Below are 27,268 nucleotides of genomic sequence, written 5' to 3'. Positions count from 1 at the left end.
CATTGCTACTGCAGTCACAGCTTATGCTGGGTTGCATTTAAACTTTGTTTTGTGCTATCTGTGATATCAGACTCTAGTAGTGCTTGTATCTTCAGGACCTTCCATCCCTGTGGGAAAGTATGATCACATATCCACTTGCTTCCTGACAGCACCCTTTAGTGACTGTAGTAATAGCTTAGATGTACTTCAGCAGTGGTTCCAGTGATGTGTGGCCTTCAAAATGAAGGAGAAAACTGGAGCATTGTAGGCAACTGAAACAGAGGAGTTGTGAATGATGCAGTAGAAATGAGGAGCAGAGAAAGTGGTGGAAATAAGGGACATGGAAAAGAAATTCACAATATTAAATGAGAAAGCAATATTATGCAAATAGCTTAATTTCAGGGGAACATTTTTTATGAGTTTCTTTTGGCTACTGATCGCACATAGTGATTGTAATTGAATATATAGCTAAAGAAATTCAGAAGTAAAACTTCTGTCCTTATAATTATCAAATTCCCCTCTCGCTGGTTTTTTTTTTTTTTTAAAGAATCCTTATCTGACAGACAAAAATGATATAAAACTCTTGTTTCTGCTAATGAATGCCTAGTCTCTATGTGGAGGATTATTGTATCTCAGATGACGTATGAGATTGGCTCTTATTATAATTTCATCCAGTGATTTTTCTAAAACAATGTTTGAGTTTGTGTTTCTATGCTTGGCAGCCAGACAATCATATTCACGCTGGAGAGAGTGTCAAAGGATTTGAAAGAACCATTAATATAAATATCCCCAAGGTGCAGATGCCCATGATTAACCAGATAGAAGACAAATAGTACTTCAATTACTAGACTCTTCAAAGTGGCTTTGAGCCAGAGTGGTGGTTCTGGGATCTAACTAGGGATCTCTGTGAATGATTTTTGAGTCCATTGGCAAAATATTTTGCAGCTAGATAGCCACAGTGATTTTATAAATCTTTATCATTATGGATATAAGATGAAGAGTTGGGTCTCAATTTTAGTCCAAGAATGGAAAATTTATCTTTTGTGAAGAGCTGAATGCACTGTACAAGCTCTAAAGTGTCAATTTTAAATCCAGTGCTTTCTAAGTCAGTTCTGGTAAAACAGACCTACATGTGACAAAGGAGAGAGAAGGATTTAAGGCTATAGCTCTGTGCAGGGAGAGAGGAGACAGGAAAAGGAAGAAAAGGAAAGGAATTATGCCCAGATTGTAAATGGAGGTTAATAGTAAACCTTTACAAATCATTTTTAAAGAATCTTTTTTTAATTTTGTAAGTTACCAATAAACTGTAACAAACAAAATCAGTAGGGAAAAGTCTAAAACAATTCCTCAGAACTCTTAATTTTCAAATAACTAAACAGAAACCTTTATCTACTGAAAGACAGGAGTGGGTGACTGTGTGTGTTGGGGAGGACAGGCAGTTAGATGATTGTACTTGGAATAATAGATGAAAATGTGGACACTGGCCTGGACAATGTTGCGTTTTATAATTAGGGCCCTACCAAATTTCCGTCAGTGAAAAACAAGTCACGGATGGTGAAATCTGATCTTCCCTGTGAAATGTGGCTATTATAAGGGAAGCCTAACGTGTGCTGGACTCCAGCTGCTAGTCCTGGCTGCTCTGGGGCGGGATAAGACTTCCTTTTCCCCTGCAGTTGCCCCTCCTGGGCCGAGTCAGACCCATCTCCAGAAACGTCCCCTGGCTGCAGGAGGCTCCATGGCTGCTGGCTGGGAACCCAGCTCTGAAGGCAGTGCAACAGTGAGCTCTCTTCCTAGAGCAAAAACATAACCTGTAACTGTAAATTGGACAAGATTATTCATTCATTTGGCAAGTCTCCACTTATGATGTTGCACATCAGAGCCATGACACCGCATTACATGGAATTATGTGGATTATAGAAGACTTTGTGGAACTTGGAAGGGAGCTGAAGAGGAGGAAAATTCAAATGATGTTCTTTGAGATCCACAATATCTTCCAATACACAAGTGAGAGAAGGCAGAAAGTACTAGAGGTGAACTGTTGGCTGCATGATTGCTATGAAGCTGAAGGTTTTGGTTCCATGGAACATTGGGTCAAATTCTAGCGAGAGAGGGGACTGTGCAAATGGGACAGCTTGCATCTCACAAGCAGGGGACTATTCTTAATTGGAGATTGGCTGGAACAGTCAGGAGAGCACAAAGGAGGCAAATGCAATATAAACAAACTTAGTACATGGTGAACAAATTGAACTGATGTGACAAAAAATATGGAGAGAAGAAATTTTTCATTTGCTAATGTACCAATGCTAGGTGTCTGGCTTACAGCTTTGAGGAACTGGAGATTCTAATTGATGAGAAGAAATGTGATATTACTGACATTACTGAAATTTGATTTTCTAACACAAAAGGTATTTCATCCAACATGAGGAAACTCATATTTTGGACCTCATGAGAAAGATCACTGAATTGGACGTTGGTGTTTGCCTAAGGTCCAGTGATCAGTATGGGCAAACAAAGTACAGTCCCAATCAACAATATATATACTTGGTGTTTAAAAAGGGCTAAATTATCAAAGCTGAGGAAAATTATGGAAAAAAATTGGGAGATGTGAAGGGATGAACTAGGCCTGGAGGCCTCAGGGTCCTATGATAGCCAGTCCAAGAGAGGAGCAGAAGAAAAGTCCTCCTACTAGGGAAGCAACCAAAGAGGGAAGCTACAGGGAGCAGCCAATCAGAGCTCAACATGCTCACATAAAAGGAGCTTCAGGGCCAGAGTCAGTCAGTTGTTGCCTGGAGCTGGAAGAGAGAGAACTGTGTTCCTGGCTGGCTGAAAGAGCAGCAGGACCATGGACAGCTCAGTTCTGGCAGGGCCTGGGCAAGCAAGAGAAAGCTCTTGGATGGCTGCTGGGACTAGGGTGACCAGATCACCCAGGTCAAATAGCAGGACGCGGGGGGGGGGGCGCGGGGGTAGCGGGGCGGGGGCAGAGGGGAAAAAATGGTGGCAGAGCAAAAAAAAAAAAAAAAAAAATCCCCCACCACCGATTCCTCCTTCCTCCGCAAGTGCTGGACAGAGGCCCAGGAGAATCAGGGAAGCGCGGGGCCGGGGTGAGTGTGAGTCCGGCCTGGCCTTGAGCAGGCAGGACTCGGGCGTAGTATCTGGAGGGAGACTAGAGAGTGGCCTGTGGGGCCAGGCGGTGGCTGTTCTTCCCCACCTGGGCAGCGGGACTTGGGAAGCTGCTCCAGCTCCTGCTGCTGCGGGGGGGGGGGGGGGGGGGATGGGAGGGGTGAGCGGCTGCTGGCCAAGCTTGGCAGCTGTGGCTCTGGTGCCCACGAACCCCCTGAGCCCGGTCCTGCTGCGGGGACCCAGCAGTGTGCACGCTGCGCCCAGCCCCTAGCCAGTCGCGTCTGGGCTGACTGCCCAGCTGGTGCAATCCTTCAGGTGGCCCCGGAGTGGGGGCAGCAGGCCCCAAGCCCCGCATCCCGCTCGGGTCTTGCAGGGGAACGAACGGGGCTGGGCTGCCGATGCCTCCGCCGCGGGATTGCACCAGCTGGGCAGCCAGCCCAGATGCGACTGGCCAGGGGTTGGGCGCAGCATGCGCGCTGCTGGGTCCCCGCAGCAGGCCCGAGCTCGGGGTGTCCAGGCCTGGGCGCCAAAACCACAGCCGCCGAGCGCCACGTCCTTGGCCACTTCCTCCCCCTGCAGCAGTGGGAGCTGCAGCAGCGGCTGCTCCCGAGTCCCGCTGCCCAGGTGGGGAGAGCAGCCACCGCCTGGCCCCGCAGGCCACCCCCTGTTCTCCCTTCAGGTACCGCGCCCGAGTCCTGCCTGCTCAGGGCCAGGCCAGACTCACATTCACCCCGGCCCCGCGCTCCCCTGCATCTCGTGGGCATGGCGTGCTTGGCAAGAGGCAGGGATTTGGGGAGGGAGCCAATGGGGCAGTGAGGGGGAGGGGATTTGGGGAAGGATCCAATGGGGGAAGGAGGGGCCGGAGTCGGGGCAGGGGGAGGGCTCGAGCCCTTCCGGGCTCCGGAGCCTTTGCTTGTTTGTCCAGTGTCCCGACCTAACATTGATTGGGATGCAGGACAAACAAGCAAATATCGGGACAGTCCCGATAAAATCAGGACATCTGGTCACCCTAGCTGGGACTGACTAAGGAATGAGCACAGGGAAGGCTGCAGAAAGACAGTGGAGACACGGAGGAAACCCTGGTGGATATGACCCCATCAAAGGGCCAGGACAAGTTAGACTGCATACCCAGAAGGGGTTTGTTCTGTTTCACATACAGACAGCGTGTGATACTTGGCCGGTCATTGAAAACCTGCCTGAGAAACCACTGACAAGCGTCACCACAAACTGAGAGACTAAAGGCAAATGCACTTGACCAGGAGATGCACGCAAGAGGTGGGTGCCAGCCCATTACGGAGGTAAAAATTAGACAGAAAAATGTGAATGAAAATTGGGATTTTTATAAGAAGAGTTTATTAGCTGGACAAAAAGTCACAATTCCACAATCAAGAAAGAGGACAACTTTGGCTATAATCCCATCCTGGTTTAGTGGTTAAGTGACGGGAACAAAAACAAGAGGAAATCGCAATTGATCTAAATGAGAAGTTATGAACTGTAGAAAATTGATAAGGGAAGTTAAAGACATCAGGGAAAATACATAGCTGGCAGTGCTAATGACAATAAGGAGTTTTTAAAAGTAATACTAGAACAAAAGAAATCCAAGCAATGATATAGGTCCATTACTAGATAGAGATGGTAAAATTGATGGTGATGCAGAGCAGGCAGAAATATTCATTAATTATTTCTGTTCTATGTTTGGAAAGAAGGAGGGTGATGTATTTGTGTTACATGAGGATGATGAAGTGTTTTCCAGTCCATTCGTAACAAAGGAAGATGTTTAACATCTGCTGAGAATAAACATTTTCAAAATGGCATTGCTGGACATTTTGCATCCAAGAGTCGTAAAAGAGTTGGCAAGGAGATCTTTGGCCCACTAATATTAGTTTTTTAATAAATCTTGAAATACTAGGGAAATTCCAGAAACTGGAAGAGTGCTAATGTTGTGCCAATATTAAAAAAGGACAAGTGGAATGATATAGAGAACTATAGGCCAATTAGCCTGACATCAATCTCAGGCAAAATAATAGAAAAGCTGATACAGGATTCAATTGATAAATAGCGAAAAGATAGGAATATAATTGCCAGTCAACATGGCTTTATGGAAAATAGGTCTTGTCAAACAAACCTGATTTCATTCTTTTGAGATTACAAATTTGCCTGGTAAAGGTAATTGCATAATTATATAATGCACTTAGAATTTGTAAGGCATTTGAGTTAGTATTGCATAATATTCTGATTAAAAATAGCACTATAAAATATCAATAAAGCAGCTCGTAATTGCATTAAGAACTGGCTGGCTGACAGATCTCAAAAACTAGTTGTTAGTGGAGAATAATCATTGACTGGGGGTGTTTCTAGTGGAGTTTTATAGGGATTGGTAGAAGGCCTGACATTCAACAATTTCATCAATGATCTGGAGGTAAAGTATAAAATTGATGCTGATTTAAAATTTTGTGAATGAAACAAAGATTGATGAGTGGTAAATAATGATGAGGACAAGCAGTCATATAGAGTGATCAGGAGCTCTTGGTAAGCTGGGCCCATTCAAATAAAATGCAATGTTATACATGTATGAACAAAAAATGCAGGCCATACCTACAGAAAATGTGACTGAATCCTGGAAATCAGAGACTCTGAAAAGGAACTGAGGGTCTAAGTGAACAAGCAATTGAACATAAACATTAGTTTAGTTTAATGGTGTGGAAAAATGGGCGAACATGACCTTTGGATATATCAATGGGAATAGTGAGTCAGAGTAAGAAAGGTGATTTTTACGTCTGTATATGGCACTGGTAATGCAGATGCTGGTTCTGGTGTCAACGTTTTAGAAAGGAAGCTGAAAAATTAAAGTATGTGCATAAAATAGCCACAAATATTAGTTGAGTCCTGGAGAAAATGCCTTACAGTGAGAGACTTAAGCTAACTGGTTGAGCTCTTTATCAGAAAGAAGATTGAGAGGTAACTTGATTACAGTTCATAAGTACCTTCACAGGGAGAAAATATCAGTGGTAAAAAGGCTCTCTAATATAGTGGAGGAAGACGTAATAACAAGAACCATTGGGCTGGAAGCCAAAGCCAGACAAATTCTGTTAAAAATCTGTGATTTATTTTAATTGTTAAGGATGATTAACCATTGGAAACAAGAGGAGTGATGGAGTCTCTGTCTCCTGATTTCTTCAAATCAAGAACAGATGCCTTTCTGGAAGACATGCTTTACACAAACACAAATTATGCTTTAGTCAAACACAGTTTACTGGGTTCAATACAGGGGTAACTGGGTAAAATTTAATATCCTGTGATATACAAGAGGACAGACTAGATCAGATGGTCCCTTCAGACCTTAAAGTATGAATCTATGAGAACCCATAAGGAACCTGATCAATTATGGACATAAATGGAAAATTGCCAAGCCATCCTAGTGATGGTCTCTTTCAAACAGACCCATGGTGCTATTTCTCCAGTTTTATCTGGTTGAAAACATGCCTTCAACATAGGAAGAAAAAAAGTATTTTGGTGAATCCTAACACTTTAGCCAAAGAATGTGTGAATAACTGTTACACTAGAAAACTGTTTTGTGTTTAAATGTGATTGGGAATACTCAAACTGACAGGTATGATGCTTACTATGACTCTGTGGTCAGTCCAGCTAAGGACAAGATGTGTTCAGCATCCTGTCAGCTAGCTGTGGTTAAACTCTTGAGTGCATGATACTCCGCCCCCTCCTCCCATGCTGGTAAAGAGAGAGTTCTGAGGGGCATTTTTGCTCAGCTCCCAGTGCACTGGCTAGCATGCTGGATGGGCATGTGAAAAGTAGGGTGGGAAGTAATCTCTTACTAGTCAGGAACAGTAAAAGACTTCTTGCCCCTGGAAACAAAGGGGAGCAGGTCCCTTTTCTTGCTGCCTTCTGGGGAGCACAGCTACTTTTTGCTCCTTGCACATGGCAGTATCTTAAATCACAGTCTAGCTTTTAGGCTGTAATCTTTTGAAATACTGTGTGTGTGTGTGTGTGTGTGTGTCTCTCTCTCTCTTTTTTTAAAGTACTTCATTACACCCATGTTGCTGTATCAAATAGGTGTGTGTGTGTGTGTGTAAAATTCTGTCATACTTTTTCAGATGTGAAAAATTGTTTGGTCCGACTCTTGTAATAGGGTCAACAGTTATCAGAACTCAATCCTCCTCGCCTCAGATTCAGTGGCAAAATTCCAATTGACGTCACTGGGAGCAGACTCAGGTTCAAAGGATCTAGCTAAAGAGCTGGGAGAAAAAAGGACGAATGACTAATCCTAAATATAATAAACCTAACCAGATACTTTCTTGGTTAGAGATTGAAAGGGACCTGGTTGTCCCTTGAAGGTCCTCTGTGCCTGAACTAAAGGATGGGTAAATGTGATTCCATATGAGGTATGAGTTAAAGAGCACGTGGAAGGAAATTTTTGTAGTTTCTCATGTCTGAATTAGTTTTTAAAAAAATAAACAGGTTGTCTTCAGAAGAGGGGTTATAATTCTTCATGTCTGGTTCAGCGGCATCAGGCTTATAGCTTCCAAAAGTAAATCAACGTATTAGGTTTCTTAAAGACAAAAACAAACATACAAGCAAAACCTTTACAATTAAAAATAGGTTTTGTCCATCTACCAGCCAAATTCCCGTGTTCCACTGCCCAGAGGCACACGATCTGGTTAAATGCTTTATATGTCAAAGGCAGACTCTCTGGCTTCGGAACAGCAACTAACCTTATTAAAACAAGGAGCTTCCAAATGTTTTGGGAACATAAATGGAACGGCTTGTATATAGCAGGTTGTCTACAGTACCAGACAAAGGCTTTAAAAACCTTTGTTTTTTCTAATTCATACCATAGAAAGCTATTGGCCTTTAGTCAGTGTTTTGAAACATATAACCCAAAATTGCAACATAACAAAGATGTCAGAAAATCAATAACCCCCAAATGATCCAACTTTTGTTTCCCTTTTGTTTGAACTCCTTGTCTGAATTCCGTATTTCAAGCTTTACTTTAAACAAGAGTTGGCAAAAGCCGCTAAGTCTGCATGAATCTTTCTAAAGAAGTCTGACTTATATCTCTGTGTGCTCGTCTTCATGCTTTTGTAAGACTACAGATAAGGTGCATACTTCTGTTTGAAAAATAATGTATAGTAGTGTAACATCAAAGGATCAAAATTTGTATTAATTTTGCACTAAATTGTACAGTTGGTAACATTAAATCTAAATGTTCATTCGAACATGATGGGTGCAAACGGTGGAACACTGAATGGTACTCCTTTTGATCACATCTTTTTAATACAATTATCCATGAAAATTTCAGATTGTGAAGAGATGCATTTATAATTTAGATGACACTGTTTGTATTTGTTGAGGTACAATATACCTTTCTATAATGAGTTCACTTGCTTGTAGTGCAAATGGTAACATCTTGTGAATAGCGTTTTGTTTAAAGACTGAAGCAGCAACAGACAAACATAATGACACTTCTGGGTGTGTCTATTGTTATTATAGTTACATTAAGTTTTCCATACACTTAATTTTTCATGAGTTCTTCTCTACCAGATAGTTTCTTTGGGGCTGGTATCTAGTGTATTGAGACTGTTTCTGCTAGACCACAGAGCATAAGAAAGCACTTTAAGAAAAAAATTCATCAGGTCTTTTTACATTTTTCCTTTTCTAGTTGTTGATATTTTCATTCAGTAGATTCGGATGAGCAGCTGTTGGCAGAAGTGATGCCTCCTTTCCTGTTCAGGGTTGAAGCTCTTGCTATTATATTTGTTTTCAGTTCTTGCTCCAAGTGGGGAAATGGGATACCGGGAGTAAGCACGAGCAGGAGAGTGCAAGACGGGAGGACTCCTGTCTCGGACCAAGAAAGTGGGAAGATCAGCAAGTTTTCTTAAGTGCCTATACACAAATGCAAGAAGCATGGGAAACAAGCAGGGAGAACTGGAAGTCCTGGCACAGTCAAGGAACTATGATGTGACTGGAGTAACAGAGACTTGGTGGGATAACTTACATGACTGGAGTACTGTCATGGATGGATATGAACTGTTCAGGAAGCACAGGCAGGGCAGAAAAGGTGGGGGAGTTGCATTGTATGTAAGAGAGCAACATAACTGCTCACAGTTCCGGTATGAAACTGCAGAAAAACCTGAGAGTCTCTGGATTAAGTTTAGAAGTGTGAGCAACAAGGGTGATGTCATGGTGGGAGTCTACTGTAGACCACCAGACCAGGGGAATGAGGTGGATGAGGCTTTCTTCCGGCAACTAGCAGAAGTTACTAGATCACAGGCCCTGGTTCTCATGGGAGATTGTAATCACCCTGATGTCCGCTGGGAGAGCAATACAGCGGTGCACAGACAATCCAGGAAGTTTTTGGAAAGTGTAGGGGGACAATTTCCTGGTCTAAGTGCAGGAGGAACCAAGTAGGGGCAGAGCTTTTCTTGACCTGCTGCTCACAAATAGAGAAGAGTTAGTAGGGGAAGCAAAAGTGGATGGGAACCTGGGAGGCAGTGACCATCAGATGGTCGAGTTCAGGATCCTGACACAGGGGAAAAAAGGAAAGCAGCAGAATATGGACCCTGGACTTCAGAAAAGCAGACTTTGACTCCCTCAGGGAGCTGATGGGCAGGATCCCCAGGGAAAATAACATGAGGGGGAAAGGAGTCCAGGAGAGCTGACTGTATTTTAAAGAATCCTCATTGAGTTTGCAGGAACAAACCATCCCGATGTGTAGAAAAAATAGTAAATATGGCAGGCGACCAGGTTGGCTTAACAGTGAAATCCTTGCTGATCTTAAATGCAAAAAAGAAGCTTACAAGAAGTGGAAGATTGGACAAATGACCAGGGAGGAGTATAAAAATATTGCTCAGGCATGCAGGAGTGAAATCAGGAAGGCCAAATCACACTTGGAGTTGCAGCTAGCAAGAGATGTTAAGAGTAACAAGAAGGGTTTCTTCAGGTACGTTAGCAACATGAAGAAAGTCAAGGAAAGTGTGGGCCCCTTACTGAATGAGGAAGGCAACCTAGTGACAGAGGATGTAGAAAAAGCTAATGTACTCAATGATTTTTTTGCCTCTGTCTTCACAAACAAGGTCAGCTCCCAGACTGCTGCACTGGGCAGCACAGTATAGGGAGAAAGTGACCAGCCCTCTGTGGAGAAAGAAGTGGGTCGGGACTATTTAGAAAAACTGGACGAGCACAAGTCCATGGAGCCAGATGCGCTGCATCCAAGGGTGCTAAAGGAGTTGGCGGATGTGATTGCAGAGCCGTTGGCCATTATTTTTGAAAACTCATGGCGAACGGGGGAGCTCCCGGATGACTGGAAAAAGGCTACTGTAGTGCCCATCTTTACAAAAGGGAAGGTGGAGGCTCTGGGGAACTACAGGCCAGTTAGCCTCAGCTCAGTCCCTGGAAAAATCATGGGGCAGGTCCTCAAGGAATCTATTCTGAAGCATTTAGAGGAGAGGAAAGTGATCAGGAACAGTCAGCATGGATTCACCAAGGGCAAGTCATGCCTGACTAACCTAATTGCCTTCTATGAGGAGATTATTGGGTCTGTGGATGAGAGGAAAGCAGTGGATGTGTTATTCCTTGACTTTAGCAAAGCTTTTGATACAGTCTCCCACAGTATTCTTGCCAGCAAGTTAAACAAGTATGGGCTAGATGATTGGACTATAAGATGGATAGAAAGCTGGCTAGATTGTCGGGCTCAGCGGGTAGTGATCAATGGCTCCATGTCTAGTTGGAAACCGGTTTCAAGCGGAGTGCCCCAAGGGTCGGTCCTGGGGCTGGTTTTGTTCAATATCTTCATTAATGATCTGGAGGATGGCGTGAACTGCACTCTCAGCAAGTTTGCAGATGACACTAACCTGGGAGGAGTGGTAGATACACTGTAGGGTAGGGATAGGATACAGAGAGAAGTAGACAAATTAGAGGACTGGGCCAAAAGAAACCTTATGAGGTTCAACAAGAACAAGTGCGGAGTCCTGCACTTAGGATGGAAGAATCCCATTCACTGTTACAGACTAGGGACCGAGTGGCTAGGCAGCCGTTCTGCAGAAAAGGACCTAGGGGTTACAGTGGACGAGAAGCTGGATATTAGTCAACAGTGTGCCCTTGTTGCCAAGAAGGCTAACGGCATTTTGGGCTGTATAAGTAGGGGCATTGCAAGCAGATCGAGGGATGTGATCATTCCCCTCTATTCGACATTGGTAAGGCCTCATCTGGAGTACAGTGTCCAGTTTTAGGCCCCACACTACAAGAAGGATGTGGAAAACTTGGAAAGAGTCCAGCGGAGGGCAACAAAAATAATTAGGGGGTTGGAGCACATGACTTATGAGGAGAGGCTGAGGGAACTGGGATTGTTTAGTCTGTGAAAGAGAAGAATGAGGGGGGATTTGATAGCTGTTTTTAACTACCTGAAAGGGGGTTCCAAAGAGGATGGGTCTAGACTGTTCTCAGTGGTAGCAAGTGACAGAACAAGGAGTAATGGTCTCAAGTTGTAATGGGGGAAGTTTTAAGTTGGATGTTAGGAAATACTTTTTCACTCAGAGAGTGGTGAAGCACTGGAATGGGTTACCTAGGGAGGTGGTGGAATATCCTTCCTTAGAGGTTTTTAAGGTCAGGCTTGACAAAGCTGTGGCTGGGATGATTTAGTTGGGAATTGGTCCTGCTTTGAGCAGGGGGTTGGACTAGATGACCTCCTGAGGTCCCTTCCAATCCTGATATTCTATGATTCTATGATAAGGGCATGCATATTATGTGACTAGTATTCTACTGAATTTCTTGCTTCTGATGTCTTTACTTCAGTTGGTTTCTAGATGATAGTGTATTCATATGCACTGATGATGGCGATAATTTCCCAAAAGGTAAAGCTTCCCTTTTCTTTTCCATTGTATATCTCTCTTGGATGTTTAGAAAACCTTGAAACCAGGGTTGAAAGAAGAAGAATGGTATAACAGCGCAATAATATAACGGTGTAATGAAGAAGCAATACATTAAGCATTACGTGAAACAATAGATTTGTCATCAGATATTAAGCATTTTTCCCCCCACTACCAGTGCTTAGTTTATGGTGCATAATGTACGGCAGGCTGTGGGAGAGCCTGGCACAATTAAAAGCAAAACTGGCCTAATATGGCTGTGGGAATAACAGTCTGACACAGCCAAAAAGACAAGTTTTATTGCAATGATGTTGTTCCAGCAGTAACATTGAGGTGCTTATCAGATGCAGTGTCAAGTTAAACCATTACAAGGCAGTGTAGGAAGTTAAAGATTATAGTGAGATAATGGAACAGCAAATGAGTATTTCCTAAATCTAGTTGATAAGAGAAACAAGGACATGGTGCCTGCCAATGTCACTGTTAGGATAGATAGTGAACTCTTTGCATTTTAACTCAGTGTTAATTTGGGGGATAAAAAGGTTCTTAATCTGAAACTTAATACAGTTTATACCTCTTAACATTTTATTGTTAAGATGCTATATATGGAATTTTTGTTTTTATTCGCAAGACATGTTCGCTTTGCCAGAGAGAATATCACTTAAGAATTCAACCCCTCTGAGGAGCTGAATGTTTATCATCAGGTGGATAATGAATGCCTTAAGTTTGATAAGATGAACAGAAGACAATATAAAGGACAGTAGCCCTGGTATAGAAGGTAGGAAGGATGAAGGCCTGAAAGTCCTTGCTTGCTGTTATTGCCTCTGTTCTTTTGAGAAGTGCCGTAGTGCATCTTTCCCCTGGGACAAGACTCAAACTGAAATAGTCTCATGTACGTACTATGTATGCGTGTTATCATACATGTCATAGATTTTAAAAAGATGAACCATAATGTCTTTAAAAGAAAAAAGAATAGAGAGAATGGGAGTTGGAAACCAGAACTGTTCACAGAAAACAAATATTTACCTGAGAACACTCAGCCATGCAACTGTTCTGCTATCTGACAACTACATCGTTGTCTTAAAATGTTTCATCATGTCGTAATACACACATTACTTCAGCAAAAAAAGGTATTCCATCTGTCCAGGTAAATATGTATCTTGTATATTCTGAATCTTGAATAAGAAATGTTTTTGTAGTAATGTCTGACAGAGCACAGTGATTCTGTCTATTCAGATGGCAGATATGCTCTCTACATGCTAAAAGTAACTTTAAAAATGATGTGTTCACATGCAAAATGCCTTCCTGCAGGATTCCATGTATGTTGTTTTTAAGTAATCTAAAAGAAATTAGATCATTTACATTTCTTGCTAAATTAATGTTGAACTCTTGTTTTAGAGTGTGTACACCTCTGTGTGTTTATAATAAGTGTGTGTGTGTGTGTGTGTGTGTGTGTTTACCTAAATATTCAGGGAGGGAAGACACCTTGGTAAATAAAGTTAAGGAGTTCAACCATGTAGTGACCTTTCATTAGACAGTATTTTAGTCATCTTGAAATCAAATTTATAATATGGTAATTTTCTCTGTCAATGTCTTAATAAGGGCTGGTTCTTAAAGGCTAAGCTAGTTCTCCCAGAGACTCCAATATTTCCTATCACTATTCAGACTTTTTCTCTATTTCTCTTTTAACCCTACTTGCCTTAGGATAAGATGTGTGAATTTTAATTGAACTAATGACTTTTTATGAAGGGAATGTAAAATGTATTAGCCAATTTCATGCTGTACAGTAATATTTATTTCATATTCCATTTGTCTCCTGGCTTTTAGCTTTATTTTTTCATGCTGCCACCAACAGTTGCAGTAGCATCCAACTTCTTGTCCTCCCAGTGCCCTCTCTTTTTTCCTTCATATTCCTCCTTAAAATGGACTTCTTCCCCATCCTAGAGTCCCAATGATCTGTGAACAACCCTTCCTTATTTGAACTATTGTCCTATGGTTTGTCTTGTCTTTATGAGATTTTAAGCTTTCTGTGGAGCGCACATGTTATGGTATGTTTTATAAAGAAGCATGTACACTTACAGGGATGTAATATGCTTAATAATACTTTGCGGTTTTGTATAGTGCCTTTCTTGTGAGGATATCAAGGGGCATCATTGTATATCATTATTCACATTTTTCAGATGAGGAAACGTAAACACAGGAAGTTTAAATGACTTGCTTGAAATCACACAACAAATTTGACAATAAAGATGGGAGCAGAACACACATGGCTCTGATGCTAAGGCCAGGTCTACATTACAGACTTATATCGTTATAAGTATGTTGTGTGGGGGTGTGAAAAGTCCACTCTCCTGAATGGGGGAGTTATACCAACCTAACCCTCTGTGCAGACAGCACTATGTTGATGGGAGAGCTTATCCCATCGACATAGCTACCGCATCTTGTGGAGGGAGATTAACTACACTGATGAGAGATGCTCTTCTGTCAGTGTAGGTGCAGCTTTGCTTAAGTGCTACAGTGGCTTAGCTGCACTTAAGTGTAGACCTGCTTTGTCCCTCCCTTGATCTAACTACTGGACCATGCTCCTTTTCTTTATACCATAAAGTATTATACTGCAGCCCAGCATCTCCCACAATTCTTGATGTCTGGGCTACACTGTTTACTCTTGCAGCACACAGAGAAAGATTAGTGTTTTGTCTCCACCATGCTGGCACGTCCATCTACTCCTGCTTGTGGCCAGATGCTTTGCCTCCGCAGCAGTGTGTGGACAACAGTTTCTGTGCTCCCGCCTTTCATCTGCTAAGGGGTGTGTTCTGCCCAGTCTGCACTCTGCCTTCTGTTGCTAACTCTGTTGGATCCTGGGGCTGAGTCAGACAGGACTGTGGGATCTTTGACTCACCAGAACAGCTGTGACTCCAACACGAGAAAAATGGACTAGGAGTCTCTGGGCAAAGCTGGGAGAGCCCCAAAAACAAGGAGGACCACCATCAGATGGTTCCGTGGGCAAGTTCCAAGGACCCTTGGAAAACAGAGAGGAGACTTGCGTGGTCACAAATTCCCCTCCTCGTAAGTCTTAAACTTGGTCCTCAGTGCCCTGGGAAAAGAAGCAGGGCTCATAAGAACCCCACCTTTCCAATTTATTTGAGAGGACTCTGGAAATATTTTCCCTCCATCTTCCTTAGGGGAATAGGACTCAGCAAGCAAGGACTCAAAAGATTTTATGAGAGGACTTCAGGCTCTTGGGAAGGCTAGCCGCAAAAGGCCTTAACTGGTGCTCATATGTTCTCTAAGTTAGAAAAATAGCTAAAAATATAAAAAAGCTAAAAAGTGAAAAAAAATCATAAAAGATCTAAGAGATCTGAGTCCTCTGACTCTTCTCCTTTTCCTCCACAGAAGGTGGTGAATTGTTGGGCTCTGACTCTGTTCAGGACTCGGGAAAGAAGCTACAAAGGTTTTTTTTTCCCTTTGAGAATTTCAAGGCGATTTGCAACAAGACTATATCTACTAATCAGATTCAGTCTGAACAGATGCCCGAGAGTAAGCCTCAGAGCAAATTTCCCCCTGAAAATCCTCCCCCAATACTGTGATTCCCCTGTGCTCCTCCTCCGAGGAAATTATCCAAGTTGAAGGGATAAGCCAGAGAAAGACAAGCACGTTAACAAAAATGATCTTAGGTTCTATAAATTCTAGGAACCAAAGGATCTGATTACTGAGATACTGAAGGTTTACACTACCATAGTGTCCCTGGCAGAAGATATGATTATCCCCTCAGAAGGGGAGTTCTATCCTAAGGACCCCAGAGAATACAAAAATGGAAGCTTCTCTCAAAAAAGACTTTGTGGACTCCTCAGCCTCCCTCCAGGTGTTCCTAGCAGCTACTTGCTTTTCGAGGGCATAGCTCTCTCCTAGCTGGAAGATTGCAGAACCCTTGTGGGTAGAGATTGCCCTGACTTCAGCTCTGTTAAAGAAAATTTCCCTGGCAACAGCATATTGTTGCTAATATCTCACTGGATATAATGAGATTCTCAGCCAAAGCCATGGCCTCCAGCTTAGTGACCAGGCAGGACCTATGGATCTGTCCGTGAAAAGTGGATAGCCACACCAAGCAAGTGCTGTGCTCTGCCAAATTTACAGGAGCCCTGCTTTTCAGAGAGAAGCAAGACAACATAGTGGTGGACAATACTGCAAAATCTAAATGGTCCCTCCCACTGCCACATCATGCCTTTGAGAGAGAGTACAGACCAGTCTTCAGACAAAGATCCTTCTTTTGGCCTTCATCCTCAGAGAAATACTATCAAAAGGACAACAGGTTCTCCAGAGAAAAGCTGTGGAACCATAGCTCTGGAGGAAAGCCCCAAGCAGACCCTACCGCTCCCAAAGCCTCTGTTTGATAAAGACTTCATTGAACCCTGCCTGCAGCTGAAGCTAGGGGTCACAATTTCCCATTTCATGGAGAAATGGGTTGCATTGACCATGGACCCATGAGCCAGGGAGATAGTTAGTCAGGGATGATCCCTCGAGTTACGGACTCCACCTCATCCATTCTTCATCTGGTCTCCTATCTTGAATTACCTCATAAAGTGCAATCTGTTCCAGAATGAGATATCTCATCTCCTGGATATGGCAGTAATAGAGAGTGTCCCCTCAGAAGAAAAATTATCAGTGTTCTAGTCCGTTTTTGTTGTACGCTTCTGAATGACGGGAATCCAACCATTCTAGATCTCAGGAGGCTCAGCAAGTGGATTAAGAAAATGAAGTCTTTATAACTTCAGTGGATCTAGTGGATACATATCTCCACGTAGTAATCAGACCCTCCCATTACAGATTCCTGAGGTTTGCTAGTGGCACGAAGCATTGTCAGTACTGGGCACTCCAGTTTGACTTGTCCTCAGCCCAGTGGGTCTTTACAAAGGTGGTGGTGGTGGTGGTGGTGGTGGTGGTGGTAATCCTAGCCAGACTTAGGTTACAGGGAATCCACCTTTACCCCTCCTGGATGACCTCTTTTAATCAGAACTCCATCCCCAGCAACAGCACACAGAGGTACATCCCTGATGTTGAATTTCCTGCAGGTGCATGGTTTTATTGTCAATATCAAGGAAAGCTCCTTAATTCCATCCACCAAAATAACTCACTTAGGAGTGGACACAGATACCTTGATAGCAAGGATATATCCATTTTTAGAGAAGTTCCAGAAGATTCAAGACTTCCTCAGATTGTTTTGGAACTGCACACTGAAACTAAAACCACTAAGCTTTCAGTCACTCAACCCCACCTAGTATCATACATAGGGATCACTCCATGGGTACAGTCTCACATCAGGCTCCTTCAAGGCTTCATCTTAAAGATATGGGGCCACTGTCTAAAATTCATGAATCAAGTGAGAGTTCCAGTACTGGTGGTCAGCACCTTTAAAATGGTGGTCAGCCTCTATGCCTTCCAGATTGTCATAACTGTTACCAGCCTGGAGGACTGGAAAGCACACTGGGGCCAAAACAGGCATCTGATAGCTGGCGGAAAGGACTGACAGCATAAATCACCTAGAACTAAGAGCAGCCAAGCTGTTGCTACAAAGGTTCCAGCCCAGGCTAGAGGGGAATCACGTTCTGATTCAGTCAGACAATATGACCATGGTTGCATATGTGAACAACCAAGAGGAAAAAGTAGCCCAGCGCTATACAACTAAGTGATGGAATTCATGCAATGGATAGTACATTCTCATGTATCCCTCAGGGAAGCTCCTACTGATCTTGCTCCGATTGATCAAGATGAACAACTGAGTGTTGCCTGCATCAGGAAGGCTTTTAAGTTAATCATCTAGTCATTTGGCTTGCCCTCAACCAATCTATTAATGAACCACTTGAACGTGGAGAGACCACAGTACTTCAGCAGGGAGGTGTTCCCCGAATCCAAGGGGATAGATGCACTATCACACTGATGTCCTCAGGGCCTCCTCTGTGTGTTTACAATCTTCCTATCATTAGGAAAGGTAGTCCAGAAAATAAAACAAACAGGTGATGATAATATTGGTAACCCCACATTGGCCAAGGAGAGCCTGGGTTTTGGACCTATTTGAACTGAAATACGACCTCCAGTACTGCTCCCAAAGAGACAGGACATCTTTTTACATGGTCCTCTTCTTCATCTGGATCAGAACCTTCTGCATTTAACAGCCTGGTTAGTGCTAGTGCTAGTGCTAGTGTTGTTGGGTCTGCCTCCAAAGTCATCAGAATGCATTCTAGAAGAGTATTGACCTTGGTCCTCTATCTGGACCAAGTTCTGGGCTGGTGCCAGGAACATGAAGCAAATAGCCAGAATTCATTGATTTCTGTGATCTTGAAATTTCTCCAAGAAGGCTTGGACAGAGGTCCCCAGCCTAGTACCATTGACCGTCAGGTGTCCACCCTTCATAGAATGATGGTCACAGGATCCATGGGTTCTCTGGCAGAATACCCCTCTCCCTTCCCCCTACATAGCCTGATTCCTTAGGGCAGTCTGATTAGTCAAACCAGCAATCAGGCCTCTCTTTCCCAAGTGGAACTGCCATTTGTGCCGAGAGCCCTGATGAACCACCTCTTTGAACCATTCACATCAGTGTCTTGCTTTCTGATGGCCGTCACATCTGCCAGGTGAGTTTTGGAGCTGTCAGTGCTTCCTTTGCAGGAGCTTTTCTGTGTGTTTCATTAGGACAAGGTGGTGCTCAGAACTCCAGAATTGTATATCCCAGAGATGAACTCTTTCCTCCATGTTTCCCCAGAGGTGGGTCTCCCTTTTTTCTGTCCCAGGCCACTGAGGAGAAGTAGCATGCTTTACACGTTAGAAGGGCCTGAAAATTTTAATTCAAATGTACAGAGTCTACTTGGAGATCAGGTGCCCTGTTATCCTTCCTTTGAAAATGCCAAGGACCCAGAGCTTCCAAGTCATCTATTACTAGGTGAATTAGACTATGTATTGAAGGAGCATACGAGACATTGGGGATTCTGGTTCCTTAAGGGATCAGGGCATGCTCAGTGTGATCCCTGGTGACTTCATGAGCAGAAAGAACTAGTGCATCCATAGTGGAAATATGTAAGGCAACCACCTGGTCAAGCACTACAAGATAGATTTCCTATCCTCTGCAGAGGCATCTTATTGCAGGCAGTTATTTTAGGCTGTGATTTGGGAAATGGTTTTTGCCCTTTGAACAAATGTTATAAATGAGAAGGGATACTGTTTTCCTTTTCTTCCCACCTTCTCTATAACCTTCCCTCCACCTGTTCATTGTTCTCTACTTCCCAGAACTTCAAGAACTGTGGAAGATGCTGGGCTGTAGAATGAAATTTTTTTTTACTGATAATTTCTTTTATGCATCTTGCACAATTCTACCCACGCTAACTCGCTCAAGAGCCAAAAGGTCAGATGCTGAGAGGGATTATTACCTTGTGACTTTTTTTTTTTTAACCTTGTGACTTTGTTGTGGTCCATTAAACTTAGTTGGTTAGTTACCTCTTAAGTATTTGTTACTAATATTGTTATACAAATTTTTACAATTTTGAAATAACTCATCTGGCCACAAGTGGAAACAGAGGGGGCATGGCCAGCAGGTGGCACCAAAATGCTTATCTACCTCCATGAGTTGCAAGAATGCCCAGAGCAGCCCAGACATCAAGAACTGTGGGAGATGCTGCTGGAAAAAGGGAAATTATCGGTAAGACACATTCTGGTTCATTGACACTGACTTTTTGATGAATGAGCTCTAAGGTATTTGAGCTTTAAAAAAAGAGAGTGCACTCTGAAAGTGTCAATAACCCTTTGTACATTTGAAAGTGAAAACTTTTCTTATAACTGTTTTAATTCCACCATATGTCCGTGGGGTATTACAGTCTTATTTATATATTCAGATGATTGCAAGTTTTAAAAATACACATTATGTCTTTATTTAAAAATATCTTATTTGAATGTAAGAAACCATGTTGTGATATTAACATTTTAATAGTGTCCCCTTCCCTCCCTTTCATATATTTGAGCGTACAAGATAACTAGATGTAGCAGGAGTGGAAAGATGTAATATTCTGCAAAAAGAAGGAACATTGTGACTTTAAAATGATAGTTTTCTTCCAGAAGATTAAAAAGAGGCATTTAAAAATATTCGTACAACTTTCTGTGGCTCTATAGGTATACATAAAATCTGAGCTATTGTATTTTGGATAAGAAGTAGAATTTTACTTAGCATTCTAGGTGACAGGTAAGTAATGACTTTGGATGAATCTTGGCCTTTAAGTGGGTGCAGCCCAGTACAGTGAGTGGTAGTGTGCTTTCTTTTATACCAAAGCTGCTCGAATATTATTCAATCAAATGTGAAAAGTTTATGTAAAGAACCTCCCTAGAGAAAATTCTATCTATTGTAAGTGGTTGATCTCTAAGGAGTAAGAGGATGGATTTCTAACTGTCTCCATGCTGGTTCTTGGGCTGAGTGCATCAGGACTTTGCTCTCTCAATGCAGGTATGATAGGATACAAATTAGAGAGAAAATAGCCTTGGATTTCTTTAAAGCGAGATTTGTAGTGATTTTTATATTACTCTATACATTTGAATACATCCAGGTGCATGATAGTTTTAGGTAAAAGAAAATACACAATATTGCAAGAGAGAAAATATTCTGCCTTTTATGCATGGAACTTGCGTTAACACTAATTATTAGGAGTTATTCTTATGTTAATGGGAGCAATTCATACACATGTAGAGATGATTATACTACAATAAAAGTAAAATAGATTTTTCTTTTCCTTAATACATTTGAAGTTAACTGCTGAAACATTATCAAATAAAGGGGATGCATGTGGGTGCTATTCTTTGCAAATTCCTGGCTTCAGAGCTTGGGATAGCAAATAGCCTTCAACTATATCAATCTGGTTAGCACGATACTTAACTTTTGCATTTGGTGCCAGATATGATGAAATCTATCAGTTTCTTGGTTCTTAAATGTGGATGTTAGTTGAAGAGATGATTGAAGATGACAGAGAAAAGGGAGGGAGGAAAAATGGAACTGTACAAGTGCATAATGACAGTAAAAGTAGATCCAGGAATATTACGACAGTTGTAGGGCAACTGTCTTAGATAGACGTGTGGCAAGGTGACTGTGTGATCAGGACTGGACAGTGCTGGATGCTAGAGATAGGATACTAGAAAAGTTAGGGAGGAGAAAAGTATGCTTTCCTGCTTAATTGAGACATTTGACTGTATATGTAGCGACTTCCCTGGAGATCTTCACATTTTGGAGGGCCAGCTAATAAATCACATCAATCTTGAGTGTTAACAGACCAACAAATTCTGTATAAACTGTTTTTGATTTATTTATTTATCGGGCAACCTTGGAACACAGAGTTTTCCCCATTTCTCTGCATTTTACTTCCACTTCTCTCCAAGTGCAAGTTGTTAAACTCACATGTTGTTGGAAAATGAAGTATTTCTGGAGTGGGAGACTTATTTAAAAATATTTTTATATTTACAGAGAATCAGGCATACAAATGTTTGTTTTTAAAAGTGTATACTGCTTTAAGGCTATTTATTTTTTTAGAAAATATGACTTACATTAATATCTTTTTGACAAATGTACACGATATTACTCTAACAAACTGCCATGCAACATGTATATTAAGTAATGAAGAAATTGAATATACAAGCCTAATCTATATAACATATATCTATATCTATATATACCTATAGATATAGATATAGATATATATAGAGAGAAAATTTACAGTCTAGCCAATATTTAAAAAGTTTCCCTTATTTGGCAGTATTTTCTACAGTTTGTTCATATATTTCCTGTTGGATGATTTGGTGAATACTTTACTGAAAACTAGTCAGTGACAACCTGAGGTACTAAACATTTCTGCCTTACTTCATTGTCTTCGAAAGTAATCTGTTTGTTCCTTTTAGGTTCTATCCATGAGTTATGTATTACAGCATTATTCGGCATGGGATCTGCTTCCACTATTGAAACTACTCGTTTTTTCATTTTACTTTTCAGGACCTTCTGAAATTTTTGCCTAGTGAATGCATAAAGTAGAGGGTGAAATATAGTTGTTCCGTATGCCATAACTAGAAAACATAATCTCAGCTTTACCAAAAGGTCACTTGGGCCCAGACATAAAATTGTAGTGTTTAAAACAGAAATGGGCGTCCAACAGAGAAGAAATGTTGAAATAATCAACAGGGACATTCTGAAGACTCTCTTTTGTCTTTCCCGTCGTTCACGATGCCGTTTTACAGCTCGCCGTAGGGCAATTATTACTGACACTGAAGTCCTTACGCCAAAGACTACATTTCTCCCGCCACTGCTTTGTGACACATCAGTAGTCTCGTGTTGTGTGGTCAAAGAAATAGTCTTTTTCTTTCTGGCTTTTTTCTTTTGCCCTGTTGTAAATCTTGTGCCTATTCGAATATTAAGAGCCTGGAGTATTTTGGTGTATGTAATTAGCATTACTATAACAGTGAAGAAAAATATTGGAATTTGTACTAGGAGATGGTAGTACATTCCCAGTTCGGTGTGGTATTCATTTACACTGACACACAAAAGAGTTTTATTTTCCCAAGTACTTGCACTTTGAAGACTGAAAAAATTGACTTCAATGAAGGGAATCAGGAAGGAGAAAAGAGAGACAATCCATATTGATGTCATTAACATCACAGCCCTTCCCAATGTCAGAATTCGATTTGCAGGTTTTACAGAGATATCATATCGGTCCAAAGTGATAGCAAAAACGTTGATTGCGGTTGCAACACTTGCAAAAGAAACACAAGCCTCATGGAAGCAGCAAATTAGAGCACTGTTACTCTCCAGTGAAAGCAGAAGGATAACTATAGTTAGAGGAATACATCCCACACAAATTATTACATCAAGTACATGAAGGTTCATTGTAATAATGTTACTGACAGAATTGATTAAGTTGGATTTCATGCAGTAAAGTACCAACACGGTGAGGTTGCTGCCAAGTCCCAACACAATTTCTAACATCAGAAATCCAGTGAGAGAAACTTGAAAGCTTAATGGATATGACAGTGCTCGGTACATATTGGTGTTGATGTCATCAATGGCATCTCGAACTGTAATGTTAGATTCAGACTGCATGTTGACTTCCAGAATGGGAGAGAAGCACATTCTTTTGTTGCAGTGTTTTTGTCCTAAAAGGTGAGAGAAAATAGTTTTACATTTGATTCTGACACTTGTAAAATAATTTTAGATAAATACAGAAAAAACAGGTATTTCTTTCTATCAAAATCTAATCATTTATGTACTTAGATCTGTGCATGATTTGGGCTCAGAAATCTGAGGATCTAGAACAACATCAACTTTTAAAACAAAACATGATTGTAAAAAAGCTCCAAAAAACTTGTTAAAAGCCTTTGTTTACAGAGACAAGGCCTTGTTTATAATGTGGCTCTCACAAAGGACACGTGTGGTAGAACAAGCTATACTAGTAGACTGGATTTTATCATGTCTAGGGCCATTTTAAAAGAATGTCCATTTTTTTTTTAAACTTAATACATAAAGTAATGTTAAAAAACATTTTTAGGAAAAACAAGGTCAGAAAAATGAAGGGGAGTTGCTTGTAAACCATTGAAATATCACTTAATAGATCTTCTCTTCCATAGGTTTGTTTACCTCCTTCTTTTGAAAACTACTTTTGTAAAAATGCGATTGATAGAAGATTTGCAATTCCAGAGTTCATTGAAATTTTATAAAACTTTAAAATGTTTATACATTAAATTTTCTTTCATAATTTTCTGTGTACATATACATGTGTGCTTGCATACATATGTATATTTATATGTACATGTATATTTTCATATTATGAGTCACTGAATATATAACTTCAACTGTAAAATTACATTTAAACGATTCATTTGTAATGAAGTAGATTTTCAAAGCATCACATTTCCATATGCTGATTTAAATATTTACTTCAGGAAATATAAATACTTTTACTACTAGCCGCATTGGTGAAATACTCTCCCTTTGATTTATGGACTTGTGTGTATCAGGAGTATTTAGTAACATATTTATATTTGTAATCTAATTAGATGATGGAATTAAGGAGACAGACACAACAGGATTGTTTGTATTATGTTTGTTTTTTACATCATGAAATGAAAGTTTATCTCTGCTTTGAGGCAATATGGCTTCGTGATGTAGCATTAATCACTGCTGTGTGATTTTTTTTATCTTATGGCCACGCATTCTGTGGCTTACAAATGCTAATAAATTGAAATTTAGTGTCTGCTTAAGAGGCCTGCCATTGTACCATTTATGTTCTTAACCAGTGTATAAAACTAGCCATAGCTTTATAACAAAATAAATAAATAACATAAAACAAGGAGGGAAAGATTTTTATTTTCTTCTCTTGGTGTGGTGGTACTTGGAATTTTGAGCACTTTTAAAATTAAAATGAAAATATATTCGGTATAAGGATTAATTTAAATGGAGACTGTTGTTCTTCCTAAATACAGTAAATGGAAGGCATTAAGGAGAATAAAAATGAGTTGCTTTTTTAATACAAGTATGAATTATGCATACTCTATATGTAAAATGCAAATACATTTATCTACAATTCTGTGAAGCCACAATAGTGCAGTACTGTTAATTGCAAACTTTTTATAATGAAGATTCTTTGTATGCATCAAGAGCTACTTTACATGCCTTTTTAAAAACAAAAAAATTTGAATGAGCCTCAAGTGTGCAATGAAACAAGAAATATTTCAAAAGCTTTGTTCAACTTTTACTTTAGGCAACCTCAGGAAAGTTTATAAATAGCTTCAGGACAGTACTATTTCCTCTGTGTATGTGGTCTTATTTAGCTATGGACATATTACGGAAACAATTCCAAATGCGTTACTTGATAAATTGAATTCTCTTGAACTGGTAAAAGCCAGAAGAAGATTAGAGTCATTTTTGCTAAAACAGGCAATGGTCTTAACTGTAAGAATACGCTAACTGAAATCTTGTGAAAATGGAAAATTTTAAATGTGCCAGATTTTACTAACAAACAGATTAAGCATCAGGTCTTTGTCACATCAGATAGATTTGCAGTTAAATAAAAGCAGAAATGTCAAGATAGGAAGATAATTAACAAAATACATCTCAAGAACAGTGCTCTGTTCCCTTGTAAATGTCAAACAGAGGTTGGGTGCATGCAGCTTCTGACCTACCTGTTTTCTGTTGCCTCAAGGGCCTTTCAGCTCACTGTAGCAGCTTGTCATAAATTGATACATGGTGTCACTGACAGAATTTTGACGTGCATTTCACCTGGCAGCTGAGTTGTAGCTGTGCTCTATTTCATCCCTTGATGAAACATTCTGGCTTCCTTTTTTTTCCTTCTTTCTTTCTTTCTTTCTTTCTTTCTTTCTTTCTTTCTTTCTTTCTTTCTTTCTTTCTTTCTTTCTTTCTTTCTTTCTTTCTTCTTTCTTTCTTTCTTTCTTTTTCTTTTGATTCCAACACTTCAGGAGGACGATTTTGTGATTGGACAAAAGGACTTAATTTCCTGAAATATTTCTAGAGACCAGTGCATATTGTTTGTTCTGCTTTCTAAAGCCACCAATAAAAACAAAACTTCTTTTCAGTGACATTAAATTCTTTTCCCCTTTGCATCTCAGGGCAACATATTTTTATTTTCCAGGATAAATGAAAATAAAAACAGAGACATCCGATTTCTGGCTTCAAAAATATATTTAGGCATCCTTTAGTTACAATTGCACATTTAGTTTTATAGTATGTCTCATTACTTTAGAGTGATGGCTTTGTCACATAAGTTGTTTTACACTGTAAAATCCAGTTCATGTGCTTTGATGGAAACCGTGGACTGCTTAATTTGGTTTATTTTTATTAAAGGAGAATACATAGGTCATAAAATTCAGAGAAAAAAATCCATTGGTCATTCTGACAAATAAGTGGCTTAATATGTGGTGTAGAAAAAGCTTGATTAAAGCCTTGTTTAGCTTGCTGATGAAGTATGCACATTCTCCTTTTGGGAATTCATGTTTCATTGTTTCTTCTTGAATTAGTAGTTTCCATAAATCTGGCTTTAAATTATAAATCCCTCTTTAAGAAATGCTCACCATTTTGTTTTAGGAATAAACCATTATATTAATCTTCTTTTCATGAAAATATGAGCAGATGTGCTAATCTTCTATGTATATTGTTGAAGTGTTTAAACACTTACGTAGAAATAGAACCTGTTCCATGGTTTTATTCTAATTCCTTTATTTCTTAAGACTATGTAAATACATCCTGCAGCTTGTAGATCAGACAGCTAGAAAGATGCCCAGTCAATTGCATTCTTCATATTGTCAGTAGTAAAACTGAATTAGATGCTGCATGCCCTTGTGAGAAAAAGGGGGGAGAAAAAAAAGGTTAAAAATAGGGCTGCTTCTAATAATTTTTCAGTTAAGTTATTCGGGAATATATTTATATGGTATCGTTTGATTAAAATTATGCAATATGTGTAAATCAAAATGGATCTCTACAATTGATTCCTATAGAGGATATATACAATCAGTGACAATATTTTCACTTATTTCCTAATAAAATCTTTCCCTCTTTTTCATCGTATTAAAATTAAATGTATTGGATGGATTACATATTTGGCAAATATTAAATGTGGAGTTAAAAGCCAAGAGTTGAAGTAAAAATTACTGGGCAAAAAGACAGTATCTACAAATGCAGCTAGAAAATGTGATTTTTACAGGTGTAATGAGCAACTAGCTTACACGTACTATGTGTCCTCTTGCCTTCCTTCATGGGGAATACATTTGTTTAATTTGCACATGGCCTTAAATTTCCTTGCTTTGAATGTAAAATATTATGCAAATAAATTTTTATAAGTACATTTCTATTGGGTGAAGTATGTAGACTATTTAAATAGTTTTTGCAACTACCTTTTGTGTTACCCTAAAAACAACATTTTTTCCCCATGAATAAGTCAGCGATTAGTCACATAACTCAACCTTGAAAAAGCAGTATGTATACCAGAAAATGCAGACTATCTATGATCCTTCAAGGAGTACTTGAATACATTCACAACATATGTAACTCAATATTTGGAAATGGTGTTGAGAAGAATCTTCTGACTGCATTAAGGATTTTTAGCAGTACTGTTATAGCTTAAGCTGCACTGTTTTTACGTTGTATGAACAAAACAGTTCTAAATATTCCACAATGTATCCTTAGAAAATAACATTTTTCAACAATTGTACTTTTTTAATGAAAAATGTTAGTATTGTCAAGCAAGAAATACAAGATAAAAGCTCTCAAT

At 40.3% G+C, this 27,268-nt stretch overlaps 2 protein-coding genes across 8 annotated transcripts in view; one reads left to right on the top strand and one right to left on the bottom strand.

Annotated features, from left to right (window-relative positions):
* The window catches only part of COG5 (component of oligomeric golgi complex 5), a 482,330-nt gene that overhangs the window by 156,696 nt on the left and 298,366 nt on the right, over positions 1-27,268 (top strand). The window lies entirely within an intron of this gene.
* On the bottom strand, positions 21,050-26,256 carry GPR22 (G protein-coupled receptor 22). Its single transcript, XM_050926029.1, has 2 exons — positions 25,167-26,256; positions 21,050-23,141 (listed from the first exon to the last, which is right to left on the bottom strand). Exon 2 carries the CDS (start codon positions 23,116-23,118, stop codon positions 21,817-21,819), a length of 1,302 nt encoding a protein of 433 aa, XP_050781986.1. The 5' UTR covers positions 23,119-23,141; positions 25,167-26,256; the 3' UTR covers positions 21,050-21,816.

The sequence above is a fragment of the Gopherus flavomarginatus genome, chromosome 1, assembly GCF_025201925.1.
Source record: "Gopherus flavomarginatus isolate rGopFla2 chromosome 1, rGopFla2.mat.asm, whole genome shotgun sequence".
Taxonomy (NCBI): Eukaryota; Metazoa; Chordata; order Testudines; family Testudinidae; genus Gopherus; species Gopherus flavomarginatus.
Note: the sequence above shows the minus strand (reverse complement) of the source record. Positions and strands in the feature narration are given on the sequence as shown.

Coding starts and splice junctions, on each gene's coding strand:
- GPR22 (XM_050926029.1), bottom strand. CDS start 23,118: ATGTGCTTCTCTCCCATTCTGGAAGTCAACATGCAGTCTGAATCTAAC.